Below are 16,239 nucleotides of genomic sequence, written 5' to 3'. Positions count from 1 at the left end.
AAGAAAGAAAGAAGGAAAGAAAGAAAGAAAGAAAGAAAGAAAGAAAGAAAGAAAGAAAGAAAGAAAGAAAGAAAGAAAGAAAGAAAGAAGGAAAGAAAGAAGGAAAGAAAGAAAGAAGGAAAGAAAGAAAGAAGGAAAGAAAGAAAGAAGGAAAGAAAGAAGGAAAGAAAGAAGGAAAGAAAGAAGGAAAGAAAGAAGGAAAGAAAGAAAGAAGGAAAGAAAGAAGGAAAGAAAGAAGGAAAGAAAGAAGGAAAGAAAGAAGGAAAGAAAGAAGGAAAGAAAGAAGGAAAGAAAGAAGGAAAGAAAGAAAAACGGGAAGGAGTGAGAGAGTGAGGACGGAGGGCATCAAAGCGTGGCTGACATTCCCTCACACAACAGGAGCAAACAGGCGGTGTTGAAAGGATCATTTGATAGCCACCCGTAAGTGGGGCGGACGAGAGGAGATAAAAAAATAAAATAAAAATCGGTGTCCTTTCTAGCTACAGTACATTGTTACTAGCTACATCCACTAGCATAATATGACTCTCAATAGCAAATTCTGGAGAGACATATGATGATGGCCTATTTCTCTCAAAGTCTGAGCAGAGATAATAGGCTACATTGTTCTCAATAGCAGTCTGCACAGTCTGAGTCAAGACAGTGACGCTATAATGCATCTCTCATTAGTATAGTCTGAATAGTGAGACTGAGACGGACTGTGTCCAACAGGCTGTGTACTACACCCCTACCTGTAGAAGCCTGGTCCATCACGGTTTATGGTTTCTTTAACGTTTCTTTTCTGTTCCATACTGCAGTGTCTGGAGCTTTCCGACAGCTTTCAGACAATGCAACTGGTATTGAGTTGATGAATGTTGCACAATGTTGCCTAACTGCAAACCGAAAGGGAACCGACTGAAATAGTAATTCCCTTATTTTCAGGGAACGTTTCTTGCTAAAAAAGATGGTCTTGGACTGATGCTCTCCGGATCCACATTCTAGAATCACACGCACAACTTCTCCATTGTGTTGATGTCACTAGTGGACAGGAATGACAGTTTACTGTACGTCGATGTTGGATGCCATGGAGGGGTTTCGGATGGCGGGGTTGTTTGGCGGATGTTCTTTACAGAATGCCCTGAAGAAGAGGATCGCCAGTCATGAAACTACTCCAGGAAGATGGAGACCCTCTCCTAACTCAAGCCTCACTGCAGTGAGAGCTAAGCAGTTACTTCATGTCAAAATTAAATCAAACTTTATTTCTCATGCGCCGAATAGGGTAGACCTTACCGTGAAATGCTTACTTACAAGCCCTTAACCCTTCTTGAACTGCACTGTTGGTTAAGAACATATTTACCAAGTAGGCGAAAATAAAAAGTAACACAATAAGAATAACGAGGCTATATACAGAGGGCACCGGTACTGAGTCAGTGTGCAGGGGTACAGGCTAGTTGAGGACAGCGGAGTCAATCACCACCTTCCGGAGACACCTGAAACCCCACCTCTTTAAGGAATACCTAGGATAGGATAAAGTAATCCTTCTCACCCCCCTCCCCCTTAAAATATTTAGATGCACTATTGTAAAGTGGCTGTTCCACTGGATGTCATAAGGTGAATGCACCAATTTGGAAGTCGCTCTGGATAAGAGCGTCTGCTAAATGACTTAAATGTAAATGTAAATGTAATGTAAATGTAATCTGTACATGTAGGCAGGGGTGAAGTGAATATGCATAGACAATAAACAGCGAGTATCAGCTGTGTACAAAAGGCGGCCGGGGGGGTAGCAGAGAACTTGGCTGACAGGAGTCCTGACAATTTTATGGGCTTTCCTCTGACACCGCCTATTATATAGGTCCTGGATGGCAGGGAGCTTAATGTACTGGGCCGTTCGCACTACCTTCTGTAGCGCCTTACGGTCAGATGCCGAGCAGTTGCCATACCAGGCGGTGATGCAACTGGTCAGGACGCTCCCGATGGTCCGCTCCACTACAGCCCCGTAGATGTCAATTGGGGCCTGTTCGGCCCGCCTTTTCCTGTAGTCCGCGATCAGCTCCTTTGTGTTGCTCATATTGAGGGAGAAGTTGTTGTCTTGGCACCACACTGCCAGGTCTCTGACCTCCTCCCTATAGGCCGTCTAATCATTGTCGGTGATCAGGCCTACCACTTTTGTGTCGTCGGCAAACTTAATGATGGTGTTGTAGTCGTGTTTGGCCACGCAGTCATGGGTGAACAGGGAGTACAGGAGGAGACTAAGTACACAACCCTAAGGGGCCTTAGTGTTAAGAATCAGCGTGGCAGACGTGTTGTTGCCTACTTGATGAAGTCCAGGATCCAGTTGCAGAGGTAGGTGTTTAGTTCCAGAGTCCTTAGCCTAGTGATGAGACGTTGGTGCATTGCATTTTCAGTGGGAAAAGACAAGCTACAGCCTAACCCAAGTGATTAGAAATTAAGCCTCGCAGTCACCAACATAGTCACCATTCTCATTCATGGGGGGGCATGTTTAAAAGCAAGGAGTCTAATTCATGTTTTGCTCAGTGAGTGTACACCTTTTTACTTCTGTGCTGGTGTTTAAGTTGGTTGTAACCAGAGACAAAAACAACATTAAAATGCTACTGTGACTGATTGGGCTTTTAACAACCCTAACGCAATGGTAAATCTAAGCGCAGGTAGCGCTATAGGTTCAGTGACGTGTCAGAAATATTTGAGCTACTTTCACCATTATAATTATGGGTGGACTTGCCGGCATTGCCGAGAAAGGGTTTTGATGAATAAACAGGTTGTGTCGAGACTTGGATTCTCACTGGCCAATCAGAACGTGCTCCATGGCCAAAGATGTGGTTGCTTCAAGTTATGTATTTAAGGTCTTTTATGGATTACCTTGGAATTAACTCCAATTCAAATGTTAGTCCGTTATAGTTTGTTAAATGGTGTACAGAAACCAAATAACAACGTTTGCTAAATATTTCAAATTGAACCCATTTGCTGTCCATATTGTTCTAAGTATTGCATAGCTTCAATAGCATTCACACTGATATAATATAATAATAATAATAAATGCCATTTAGCAGACGGCTTACAGTCATGTGTGCATACATTCTACTGTGGTCCCGGGAAAACCCACTACCCTGGCGTTACATGCTCTACCAACTGAGCTACAGAAGGACTAGGCCTACTGTAAATTACATTATGACCGAGCATGGACATGCCAAACATTGTCAAAAAGCAAGATTAAATTAATTATTGATAAGGCCTAAAAAAAGACAATGAACACTTTTAAACAAAATGTCACACTTACAAGCACCATCATTTCTCCCCATGGGCATATATTATTAATGATGGATGTCAGGATGTCAGGGAGCTCAGCCCCAGTGATGTACTGGGCTGTCTGCACCACCACCTGGTATAGAGGTTCTGGATGTCAGGGATCCAGTCCCCAGTGATCCAGTCTGGATGTCAGGGATCCAGTCCCCAGTGATGTACTGGGCTGTCTGCACCACCACCTGGTATAGAGGTTCTGGTCGCCAGGGATCCAGTCCCCAGTTATGTACCGGGCTGTCTGCACAACCACCTGGAATAGAGGTTCTGGATGTCAGGGATCCAGTCCCCAGTGATGTACTGGGCTGTCTGGACTACCACCTGGTATACAGGTTCTGGATGTCAGGGATCCAGTCCCCAGTGATGTACTGGGCTGTCTGCACCACCACCTGGTATAGAGGTTGTGGATGTCAGGGATCCAGTCCCCAGTTATGTACTGGGCTGTATGCACTACCACCTGGTATAGAGGTTCTGGATGTCAGGGATCCAGTCCCCAGTGATGTACTGGGCTGTATGCACTACCCTCTATAGAGCCTTGCAGTTGAATGATAAGCAGTGATGCAGCTAGTTAAGATGCTCTCAATGGTGCAGATTCCCAGGAATCTAAGGGCCCATGTCAATTATTTTCAGCTTGTTGAGGGGGAAGAGGCTTTGTCATATCTTTTTCATGACTGTATTGGACCATGATAATTCCTTAGTGATGTGGACACAGAAGAACTCAAAGATCTCGAACAACTCCACTACAGCCCTGCCGATGGGATTTTAGGACTTTTCCGAGACCGTCGATAGCGATGAATCGAGTATTTCCCAACCTGGCTCCAAGGAACATCAGCAAGCTGTTTTATAGTTCAGTTTCTTCTTCTTTCTGTTTAAGATAATACTATCCCCCCTCCTTCCAACTGACTCTGTCCCCCTCCCCTCAGCCACCTGCCTCGGCCCGCCGTAGACAAAAGAGGCAGGAGGCGAAGTAGGGGATTTGTTTGGACAGAGCTCACCTGGCACACAGACACAGAAAGACAGTAGTGCTCTGGAAAAAGCCCTGTGGAGGAGGGGCTAGGTGGGGAAAGGAGGGGTGAGTTAGAAAGGAGAGGTATGGTGAGGAAAGGGGGAGGAGAAGGAGAGGGGTAAGGGAAGTGTTGAGGAAAGAAGCTTGGAGAAGCGAGGGAATGGGGTGGTGGGGGAAGAATGGATGGGGATGAAAATAAGAGGAGTATGGAGAGGTGCTGAGAGGGGGTTACATGGTAAAAGAGGGAAGGGGGCCTGGTGCACTATAACCAGCTCTCAAAAATCAGATCATGATTAAGATATGGGAGGGCTTCAAGGGGATCTGGATAATGAAGGGAGGTGTGTGTGTGTGTGAGATGGACATTTGAAATTCTTTTTTTATGCTGTTGCCGTTTCTTTACAGTTGAAGTTGCAAGTTTAAATACACTTTGCTAAGTCATAAAAACTTGTTTTTCAACCACTCCGCACATTTCTTGTTAGCAAACTACAGCAAGTCGGTTAGGACATCTATTTTTTTGCATGACAAGCAATTTTCCCAACAATTGTTTACAGACATTATTTGACTTATAATTCACTGTATCACAATTCCAGTGGGTCAGAAGTTTACATACACTAAGTTGACGGTGGATTTACACAGCTTGGAAAAGTCCAGAAGATGCTGCCATGGCTTAAAGAAGCTAATGATTGGCTAATTGACATAATTGAGTAAATTGGAGGAGTACCTGTGGATGTATTTCAAGGCCTACCTTGAAACTCAATGCCTCTTTGCTTGACATCAAATCCAAAGAAATCAGCCAACACCTTAGAAAAACAATTGTAGACCTCCACCAGTCTGGTTCATCCTTGGGAGCAATTCCCAAACGCCTGAAGGTACCATGTTCATCTGTACAAATAATGGTACGCAAGTATAAACACCATGGGACCACGCAGCTGTCATATAACTCAGGAAGGAGACGTGTTCTTTCTCCTAGAGATGAACATACTTTGGCGCGAAAAGTACAAAACAATCCCAGAACAACAGCAAAGGACCTTGTGAAGATGTTGGAGGAAACGGGTACAAATGTATCTATATCCACAGTAAAACGAGTCCTATATTGACATAACCTGAAAGGACACTCAGCAACGAAGAAGCCACTGCTCCAAAACCGCCATAAAAAAGCCAGACTACGGTTTGCAACTGCACATTGGGACAAAGATTGTACTTTTTGGAGAAATGTCCTCTGGTCTGATGAAACAAAAATAGAACTGTTTGGCCATAATGACCATCGTTATGTTTGAAGGAAAAATGGGGAAGCTTGCAAGCCAAAGAACACCATCCCAACCGTGAAGCACGGGGGTGGCAGCAACATGTTGTGGGGGTGCTTTTCTGCAGGAGGGACTGGTGCACTTCACAAAATAGATGGCATCATGAGGTTGGAAAATTATGTGGATATATTGAAGCAGCATCTCAAGACATCAGTTAAAGCTTGGTCACAAATGGGTCTACCAAATGGACAATGACCCCAGCATACTTCCAAAGTTGTGGAAAAATGGCTTAAGGACAACAAAGTCAACATATTGGAGTGGCCATCACAAAGCCCTGACCTCAATCCTTTAGAAAATGTGTTGGCAGAACTAAAAAAGCGTGTGCGAGCAAGTAGGCCTACACACCTGACTCAGTTACACCAGCTCTGTCAGGAGGAATGGGCCAAAATTCACCCAACTTATGGTGGGAAGCTTGTGGAAGGCTACCCGAAACATTTGACCAAGTTAAACCATTTAAAGGCAATGTTACCAAATACTAACTGAGTGTATGTAAACTTCTGACCCACTGGGAATGTGATGAAAGAAATAAAAGCTGAAATAAATCATTCTCTACTATTATTCTGACATTTCACATTCTTAAAATGAAGTGGTGATCCTAACTGACCTAAAACAGGGAATTTTTATGAGGATTAAATGTCAGGAATTGTGAAAAACTGAGTTTAAATGTATTTGGTTAAGGTGTATGTAAACTTCCAACTTTAACTGCATGTAATTAACCTGACATGACCCAAAACATTCAGTGAACAAGTGAATTACATATAATACATACTAATTGTGACTGTTTTTCATCTATTAGTTGATTAAATAAAGATCAATTTATTGAACATGAGGAAAACACAATAAACTTGAAAAAGGCTGTGTCTTCAGAACGGGGCTACTATATCTTACTCAACGACACTGATTATTGTGCAAAACAAATATATATGTTGAAAGAAAGTAAACACATTAAGTGTCCTTAATAAGAACTAAAAGTCAAACATGGAAAAATATATTAACTTGAAAAAGCTACATAATCCGAACGACAGACTTTTTTCCTAAAATAAATAAATAAAGTCTTGGCTACATTTAAAGAAATTACCAGTAAACAGATTGTGTTTTTCATAAAAAGTCACAATTGCTAAGCATTGTTATTCAAGAGAATTAGCATATCCACATTCTCAGAGGAGAGGAGAGTACAGAGACTATTTCCGAGAAGGCCCGCAAACTCTCTCTGCTGGAACCGAGGTTGCCAGTACAGTGAGGTACTGCTTATCCAGGACACTAAGCTTCATTTTACCGGGCCTCGTTTACCGGGCCTCAACCAGTGGGTTGACCGGAGGTGGGATGCACGGCTCGTGAAATAAAGCTCAACTTGTTTTTTTTTGGTTCCCGTATTTGGTGTAGTATTCCTCTCCAAAAAGTGTGTGGAGGGCAGGTGATGTGGGTGTGCGTGAGCATCATCAGCATTGCTGGCACTTGAAATCGGCAGTTTGGTTCTGCATTACATTTCGGTTAGCTTTTCCTTGATCTCCAGGCGGAGATGCTGCTCCACAAAGCGCATGTGCTTGTGTCGGGGATCGAGCACAGTGGCAATGAGCGCTGCCTTGTCTGTATGAGGGAAACAATGTTTTATTGACTGTTTTATTATCTGTTGTGTGCCCATTACGCTACGTTTTTTCATACAGTCATAGATGCAGTGCAAATAAGCGCATATTAGAAGAATGTTTATATTAGACTTGTTTATATTAGACTTGAATTCCACCAAAAAACAATGAGGGGATTTTGCCAAAAAAGTTCCCACAAGGCCCATCCAGTGAAGGAAAGGCACCTGTGTGCAAAAGTTGTCCTATACATCACACTTGTTTTATAGAAGGGGGAGGGAAAGTCCACAACAATGCTTAAACTACATCAATCTGATTGGGTTGGCCTGTCAGGGCCTGGCTCCCCAGTGGGTGGGCCTGTCAGTGCCTGGCTCCCCAGTGGGTGGGCCTGTCAGGGCCTGGCTCCCCAGTGGGCCTGGGGCCTGTCCCCAGGGCCTGTCAGGGCCTCTCCCAGTGGGTGGGCCTGTCAGGGCCTGGCTCCCCAGTGGGTGGGCCTGTCAGGGCCTGGCTCCCCAGTGGGTGGGCCTGTCAGGGCCTGGCTCCCCCTGTCAGGGCCTGGCTCCCCAGTGGGCCTGTGTCCATGCTGGTTTGGTTTTACATGGAGGTCCCAGGTGAGGTTAGCATGCTCTCCAAATGGGCTGCTGTTGCTGAATCTTTCTACTCCTTGCATAGATCTCTACATGAGCAACCAGCAAAGCTTCCAACACTTTGTTCAATCAGACATCACATTTAGTAAAAGGAACTCAACCAAACAAAATGCTAAGATTTGGGTGGCCTTCTTTGGAAAATGTTGATTTAAAACACAAAACTGTGGGTTTTGACTCTCCGTGTATGCTCACATCAAGAGCAGAGACAGGAAGGCAAGATGGATCATTAGCCCTCCAGCCACACACACACATTAGTTAAGAGGGTTTGACCTTTGTTGACCCCGTGACCATTTAACAGCCATTGACTGAGGTTAAACTGGTCTCCCGGCCACAGGTTTACGAGACACAGAAAGAGAGAGAGAGGGGGAAAGTTCACTGTAACATCCTGGTGGGTCTACAATAATAGAGACCTATGGAGAAACCCTGCATGACGCTTTGGGCTGGACGACACCGAAAGAAAGATTGGGGTAAAATACTTCTGCAGCTGGGGTCATGTGTCACACTGGTAGACAATGTGTGCCTGAGAGAATGTGTTATCCCAAAGGCATAGAAAAGGTGGATTAATGTAATGTTTAAGTGCAAAGAAACTTCAAAACAAGTAATTTAGCTAGACAAAATGATTTTCAGAATCTTTGACTTGAAATCTGGATGGACTATCCCTTTAAAGTTCCAATGTTGTATACCTGTCATTGCTGGGAAAAGGACCTACGCTTCAAGCACTATGATTCAATGTCCAAGTACTGATAATGATGATGGTTCTAATTCCCCAAGAAAAGCTTGGGATAAGATAAAGGCATTTTAATAGTTCAGTAAGTATGAATTTAGTCCACAAATGTACTGACATGTCTATTATATGTGAATAGTTTATGATTAGTGAATGGCATAGTGTAGTTATTTTGTTAGATACCTCTCCCTAAAACCCGAAATCATGTTTTTTTCAAAGCCATTTTAGCTGTTGCGCTAGCTGTTCGGTCCGATCAGATTCACAAATCTTGGGAATTCGTCACTGATAAAGTTGTATTGGAATTTGCAGCTGTTGTTGGTAAGTAATGAGTCTGCTTCTGACATGACTGACTGCATATTTAAAGAGCTAGCTCGTAGCCCAAGGGGGTCTTCTACATTAAATGCTCACTCCCCACTTTCGAATTAAATAAAAATTGTATTTGTCACATGTGCCGAATACAACAGGTACAACCTTAAAGTGAAATACTTACTAACAAGCCCTCGAAGAAAAAATCTTTGTCCAGTCCGAGGTGAGTAATCACTGTCCTGATATCCAGAAGCTCTTTTTGGTCATAAGAGATGGTGGCAGAAACATTATGTACAAAATAAATTACAAAGAATGCAAAAAAACACACACGATAGCACAATTTGGTTAAGAGCCCGCAAAACGGCAGCCATCTCCTCCGGCGCCATTAAAAGAGTCATTCAGGCAGATGTGTGTTGGAATAATAGAGGTGATAAGGAGAGATAGAACTCAATTACCTACCACCAACATTGTTTTTTTATATCTACGGGTGAATTAAATAATTCAATGCTTGCTCTGATTCAGAGGGGTTGGGTTAATTTCAGTTGAATGCGTTCAGTTGAACAACTGACTAGGTATCCCCCTATCGCCTATACTTGCATGCGATTTAAGCTAACATTGTCAGCACTGGTTTAGCCTTGATTTCTAGGTTTCTAGAGCGAACATGACATTATGACAACTGGAAATGCATGACTAGCGCTTATATGCACTGATTATATGTACACATCTTTACTTTCATTAGGAGGACTTTGGCATAAGGAATTGTCAATTGTCTATTGATTCCAGTACTTTGTCCCTTTGGGGGAAGGGGAAGGAAATGCCATTCCTGGTTCCTAAACTCCTAAATTATATTAGTAATAGGGCCGGGGGTTCGGAATTTGAGACCTGAGTGCCCAAAATCAATCTTGTTTGCTCAACAGGACCAATCCAACGCAACAAGCAAAAACTGATGACTAGGCAGCATTCAATTCCATGTGAGTTAAGAAAATAACTCTGCTTCCAAATGCCATCTGGGGCACTGACAGAGAACTTTAGCAACAAGGCACATTCTTGGCCAGCTGTCGTCTCCCTGGAGACCAAGTACCAAGCCTTTGATTCACAGCTGCTGCTGAGCTGAGGAGGGTGACAGGAGCTGAGGAGGGGGACGGAAGCTGATGAAGATGGCCGTCTCTAGGCCTAGCCTACATCTGCAGGGAGGAGAGGCTAGACGATATGTCTCATGGTTGGAAGCCGCAACTAAATTGTACTTAATGGCTTCCTTTCCTGTCTCCTTCCCCTTCAGAGGAATGGATAGGTATAAGGACTAGTTGGTTTCCAATTACTTTTCACTGTAACTCTTAGGTCTATCGTGTTGTCTTAGGTCAGGGGTCATAAAGGAGAGGAAACGAGATGAGCAAGACCTGGATCCTAATGCACTTAAGTCAAATGCTTTTTCAAATCGCACATTGACTATAATGAATGATTTAGGCTTAAGTCGAACTTGTGTGCACTTATCTCAAGAAATGTGTTTATGTTGCTACAAAGCTGCCGAATTAGAGATTTTCTAGATTTTGCAGAATTAACTCCTGCCCATGACCCAATGTTTTGAAAATAGTGTAACATGTTTTCTCCGAGGTCACATTACAGGCCTATCGATGGATTCAATCTATTTTTGGACAATATTGAGTTGAAGAGACTAGATGTAAAGTTTTCAGCCTTTCTAAGATGTAATGACAGCTTTCACCTACGCAACAGGGCACAAAAGTAGGGTTACGTTAACTTGTGTGTGAAGTTTGAAGTTAACTTAACACATCTGCTCTTTAAAACCTTGGCCCCCGGTCAGGCATTTGTCCGCTCATTTAAAACCATTAGGAGACCCATTAGAAGCCAATTCACATTGACACAAAGCTCTCTTCCTGGTTTATGACACTGTAAACAAAACGTCCCTCCCTGCTGCTGCTACTCAGTCTGAAACAAGGTAGCTGGCCTGTCCTGGGGGCTAGCGAAGAGTTGGCCTACAACCTCAAATGAGAGAACAGTGGTGTCTTCTGAAGTTTCCCTTGCGAGGTCTCCCTGGAAAGGTCTCCCCTAGTACTGTGTTCTACTGGTATTGTGTATTCTGCATGTGAAATTAACTGAATTCATAATGAAACTTTGCAGGCTTGGACCATACTACGTTTCCATTCATTACAATAGACCAGTTAGGGGTTAGGGTTAGGGGTTAGGGTTAGGTTCTTTACTGTGTGGCAAACAGCGAGAAAACACCCACATGAGTAATGTTACGTGTATCCATATCTACCAATGCTCTTGCAATATTCTCAATACGGCTGTGTTGGAAGTCGGAAGAATGTGGGTTATTTATTTTTCCGGCCGGGTGAGGTAGTAGTATAAGCTTTCATGAGGTAAAACATTGACTCCATTTTGTCATGTCTTAATCTGCACACACGATGTGTGTGCTATTTACACATGTGAGTTAGAGTCCTAGGCTTACACTACCTGATACTGAGGCACTGGCTACAGTAAAAACAAAATACTTATTTGAAGTGCCTGTGGGTCATTGTCAAGCAGCAAAACAACAGGGCACAATGTTTATCCAGGGCACCAAGCACATGAGGCTTTCAGCATGACTTAAAGCCAGGAACATTTCCTGTAAAATCATAGAATGAAATAGGTCTACACTTCACTTGGAATAATATGACTTTACCTTGTTGAGATTAGTGCAACTCTATACCTTACAACAACAACAAAAACATTGTTTTATGGCTTAGTTGTCATATTCTGACGAATAATGTAGCAAAAAAACACAGTCATGTTCCTCTATGGAATGTCATGCCTTAAGCACTAGATATAGCCTGGAATATCAATGTCACTTGCATGTCAAGCCATGGGATACATTACCACCATTGTTTACGTTTGTGTTGGGGGTCCACTCTTTGATGACATGCACATCTTACAGAGTGTACCTTTAAAAGCCATGGTCGTTTAGCCTACTACGAAACAAACACATGCATGACAGGTTGCAACACGCCAATGAGGGCCCATTGACTACAAAACAAGTAGGCTAGTAAAAAAACTGCAACCAATAACCATTTGGACTGTGTTCTGCAAATCTGAAACCTAGGCTGCATTTGGACTGGTAGCCCAATTCTAATATATTGTTTCGCTCACTAATTGGTCTTTTGACCAATTTATACCAGCTCTGAAAAAGAGCTGATGTGATTGGTCAAAATGCCAATTAGTGGAAACAATATAAGAATTTGGCTTGCCTGTCTAAAGGCAGCCAAAGTAGCCCAAAAATACATTCTGTGCAATGACCACCATGCACCATGGCTTTCTGTATCACTTGTTGTAGCCCAAAACAACTATTTAAAGCATTTACGTCACATATACATAATACACACTAGAATGGTTCAACAAAAGCAGCATTAATTATAAAGGGGTACGCATGCTTTCCCAACCTGAAAACTCAGAGGAACCTTTGGTGAAGTTGCAGAAGACCGTCAGACACGTTATTCCCAACACGAGTGCATAATTGATGGGTGGCGGCACATCTGGGAAGAACATCCTTGAAACTGCGAGAAATGTCGAGTGGCTTCTTCTCCGCGTTCTGAAAGTCCAGCGTTGCTTTGGGGTTTAGGTTCTGTGTCAGCTCAGTCCCATTGCTCATGCTCCGAATCACCTCACCATCCCCGAGAGGAAGAGAAGGAGCGACAGCTCAAGCCAAGCGGCGACGCACGAGGGAACGTCTATTTCGAACTCCGTGTCCAAGTGGCTGGCCCATCTCAGAGAAGAAAATACGAAGCGAGAGGTTTTACGGAGACAAAATCTGTCTACGAAAATAAGCCCGCGAAGTGAGGAATTTTGGTTTGGAAGTTAACGAGAGAGTCGAATTTGATCAACAACAAAAATATAATTGCTAAGTTGCTACGTGTCGCTTATTTGATCAAATATACGTTTTGTAATGTTTAGGTTGTTAGGAGTGCACTAATATAAGTGGACGCACGTAGCATTTTGGCAAGATATAGAGGACTCATCATGGATATTTAAGCAATAATACATAAGGCGATGTGTTCTGACATTTTTATAATGGCTGTGAGTGAAGTGGTCATAGCTACAAGGCGAAGCTGACTGGTGTAGACCACCAAAGTCATGATACAAATGTCAGAACGCATTGCCTTTCATTATGGCCTCTTATTGCTTTTATACAACATGTTACCAGCATTAAAAAGCTAAATTATTTCCCAAACCATGAATTTCTCAACAAAACATGATGCTACATTCACCAAAACTGGTTGTCAAGTGCGATTTTAGTTGTTCTATGGTTTTTAGTTCAATTTGTAAGTTATGGTTGATTGGTATTGGGACATGTAGCACCTGTATGGGAAGGTATACTGCCTCTACCAAGAGGCCCAGGCTTTTATGTCACAGGTGGTAGTGTAGGCTACTCACCCTGTGAGTGGTTCAAGTTCTCCTTTGGTGGGTCCACCTCCTCATTTTATTTTATTTTTATTTAACCTTTATTTAACTAGGCAAGTCAGTTAAGAACAAATTCTTAATTACAATTGCGGCCTACACCTTCCAAACCCGGACGTTGCTGGACCAATTGTGCGCCACCCTATGGGACTCCCAATCACGGCCGGTTGTGATACAGCCCGGAATTGAACCAGGTTGTCTGTAGTGACGCCTCTAGCACTGAGACGCAGTGCCTTTAGACTGCTGCGTCATTCGGGAGCCCCCCCATTTCTCCTGCAGAGTAGGTTATTTATTCAGTATTTAATTCAAATGAAATGATTATGCCTGATTGAAATGAGATTCAACACCAACACATCATCATTATCATCCATTCAGAATTAGACTGCCCTACATCATCAGCCACAGTAAGATTTCCATATATAGTACATCTTGATTTTGAATAACTAAAAAGTGTAATTCCTGGAGTTATAAATATTAAATCAAGTGCTATTTGCATGTGAAATGTTCTAGGATCAGAAGCATGCATGCATGGGATGTCATGTCATTTTCTCATTCCTCCATTTCTGTTGACGGCCCCCTTTTGATGTATATCTTTAGTGACATCGTGTGGATGAAAGGATAAACTGCATGTTTTGTCCCTTTTCGATTCTGTGACAATTCACAGCAGGCAAGGTCAGCCCGAAGGTCAGCTTCCAACATGGCTGTCCACACAGGAATGTATGCATAGATGGCTTGAACTTCTGTTGCATACATATCCAGAGAATGCTGCTTACTATTTTGCGCAATGACACTGTCGGTGTGATCGAAGAGTCAGCATACAGTTTGATGCATATGTTCCATAAATCCAAAAGTATGCACACAGAACACATGGCAACTGCCTCTGCAACACAATGCTGCAAGGCAAATAAAGTGTTTAATCGGAAATGAATGTGCTTTTGGTGCACCAAAATGCAATGACACAGTCGTTGTGATCTGGATCACACATCTGGAAATGTGTGCAAAAATGTGTGCAAAAATCAAATAAATGAATTGATACACATCTTTATAGGGTTAGGGTTCCCACACGGACATATTTCCATGTTACAGTCCTTGTTTACAGAAAACAGCCGGAAGACAGGGTTGACTAGCTGTGCTAGTTACACTGAACAAATATATCAACTCAACATGCAACATTTCAAAGATTTTACTGAGTTACAGTTAATATAAGGAAATCAGTCAATTGAAATTAATTGATTATGTCCTAATCTATGGATTTCACATGACTGGGAATACAGATATGAATCTGTTGGTCACAGATCCCTTAAAAAAAACAATAGGCGCGTGGATCAGAAAACCAATCAGTATCTGGTGTTGCCACCATTTGCGTCTTGCAGCGACACATCTCCTTCGCATAGATTTGATCAGGCTGTTGATTGTGGCCTGTGGAATGTTGTCCCACCCTCTTCAATGGCTGTGTGAAGTTGCTGGATATTGGCGGGAACTGGAACATGCTCTCGTACACGTTGTTCCAGAGCATCCCAAACATACTCTATGTGTGGCATGTCTGGTGAGTGTGCAGGCCATGGACATTGGGACATTTTCCGCTTCTAGGAATTGTGTATATATCCTTGTGACCTGGCATGGGGCCGTGCATTATCATGCTGAAACACGAGGTGATGGTGGTGGATGAATGGCATTACAATGGTCCTCAGGATCTCAGGATCAAATTGTCATCGATAAAATGCAATTGTGTTCGTTGTCCGTAGCTTCGGTTGTGCAAACCCACTGTTTCCTCAGCTGTCTGGGTGGCTGGTCTCAGATGATTCCGCAGGTGAAGAAGGCTGATGTGGAGGTGCTGGGCTGGCATGGTTACGTGTGGTCTGCAGTTGTGAGGCCGGTTGGACATACTGCCAAATTCTATAAAACGATGTTGGAGGCGGCTTATGGTAGAGAAATTACCATTCAATTTTCTGGCAACAGCTCTGGTGGACACTTGCAGTCAGCATGCCAATTGCACGCTCCCTCAACTTGAGACATCTGTGGCATTGTGTGGTGTGACAAAACTGCACATTTTAGCAGCCTTTTACACAGCTCTGTAATGATCATGCTGTTTAATCAGCTTCTTGACATGCCACACCTGTCAGGTGGATGGATTATCTTGGCAAAGGAGAAATGCTCACTAACAGGGATGTAAACAAATGTCGGCACAATATTTGAGAGAAATTAACTTTTTTTGCATATGGAGAATTTCTGGGATCTTTTATTTCAGCTCATGAAACATGGAACCATAACTTTACATGTTGCGTTTATATTTTTGTTCAGTATATATTCTGGACATATATTTTTAAAAAGCTGGTGTACAAAAATGAAAATGAAAGACGCAAAAACTCTACTTAACAGGAAGCATAAAAATAGCACATGTAGTCTTGTTTTGAATTAGAATGACAGATCTGTAACTCACATTTTATTTGAATTTGGTTGGGTCGCCCAAAATATTATATTTTGCATTTGTGAAATTATTTAGATAAGAAAGTAGAGGAATTTGTGTTTCTGGAACCGTGCCACAATTGAGAATCGATTCACGTTTAGATGGAGCATTTGGCTGTTTTGACTTCGAGCCAATTCGCCCATTAAACAGAACATGTAAGGTCCTTGGATTAAAGAATAATGCTAGGTTCCATTATTCCAATATTGAGCTAACTAGCCACTGTTACGAAATTACATTGATGTTAGCTAGCTAGTGCTGTGCTAGTGTGAGATTGCTATTGAAATGTTCAATGTTATAAACAGACTGAGTGTTTTTGTTTCTTCTTTAGGGTTCTTGTCCACATCTACAGTGGTTTGCGAAAGTATTTACCACCCTGGCATTTTCCCTATTTTGTTGCCTTACAACCTGGAATTAAAATAGATTTTTTTGGGGGGGTTGTATCATTTGATTTACAAAGCATGCCTA

General features: G+C 42.6%; 1 protein-coding gene across 2 annotated transcripts in view; it reads right to left on the bottom strand.

The window, feature by feature from the left end:
* LOC123995667 (protein eva-1 homolog A-like) overlaps positions 1–12,553 on the bottom strand; it is a 169,054-nt gene extending 156,501 nt beyond the window's left edge. Inside the window, exon 1 of one of the 2 annotated variants that reach the window (XM_046299324.1) lies at positions 12,293–12,553. In XM_046299324.1, coding sequence (XP_046155280.1) covers positions 12,293–12,398 — 106 coding nt within the window. In that variant the 5' untranslated portion in view covers positions 12,399–12,553. Of the gene's footprint in view, positions 1–11,732; positions 11,910–12,292 lie in introns of those variants that run through there. The other variant, XM_046299325.1, reaches the window with a different exon arrangement.
* Positions 12,554–16,239: the final 3,686 nt, after the last annotated feature.

The sequence above is a fragment of the Oncorhynchus gorbuscha genome, linkage group LG14, assembly GCF_021184085.1.
Source record: "Oncorhynchus gorbuscha isolate QuinsamMale2020 ecotype Even-year linkage group LG14, OgorEven_v1.0, whole genome shotgun sequence".
Classification (NCBI taxonomy): domain Eukaryota; kingdom Metazoa; phylum Chordata; class Actinopteri; order Salmoniformes; family Salmonidae; genus Oncorhynchus; species Oncorhynchus gorbuscha.
This window is presented reverse-complemented; position numbering and strand designations above follow the sequence as displayed.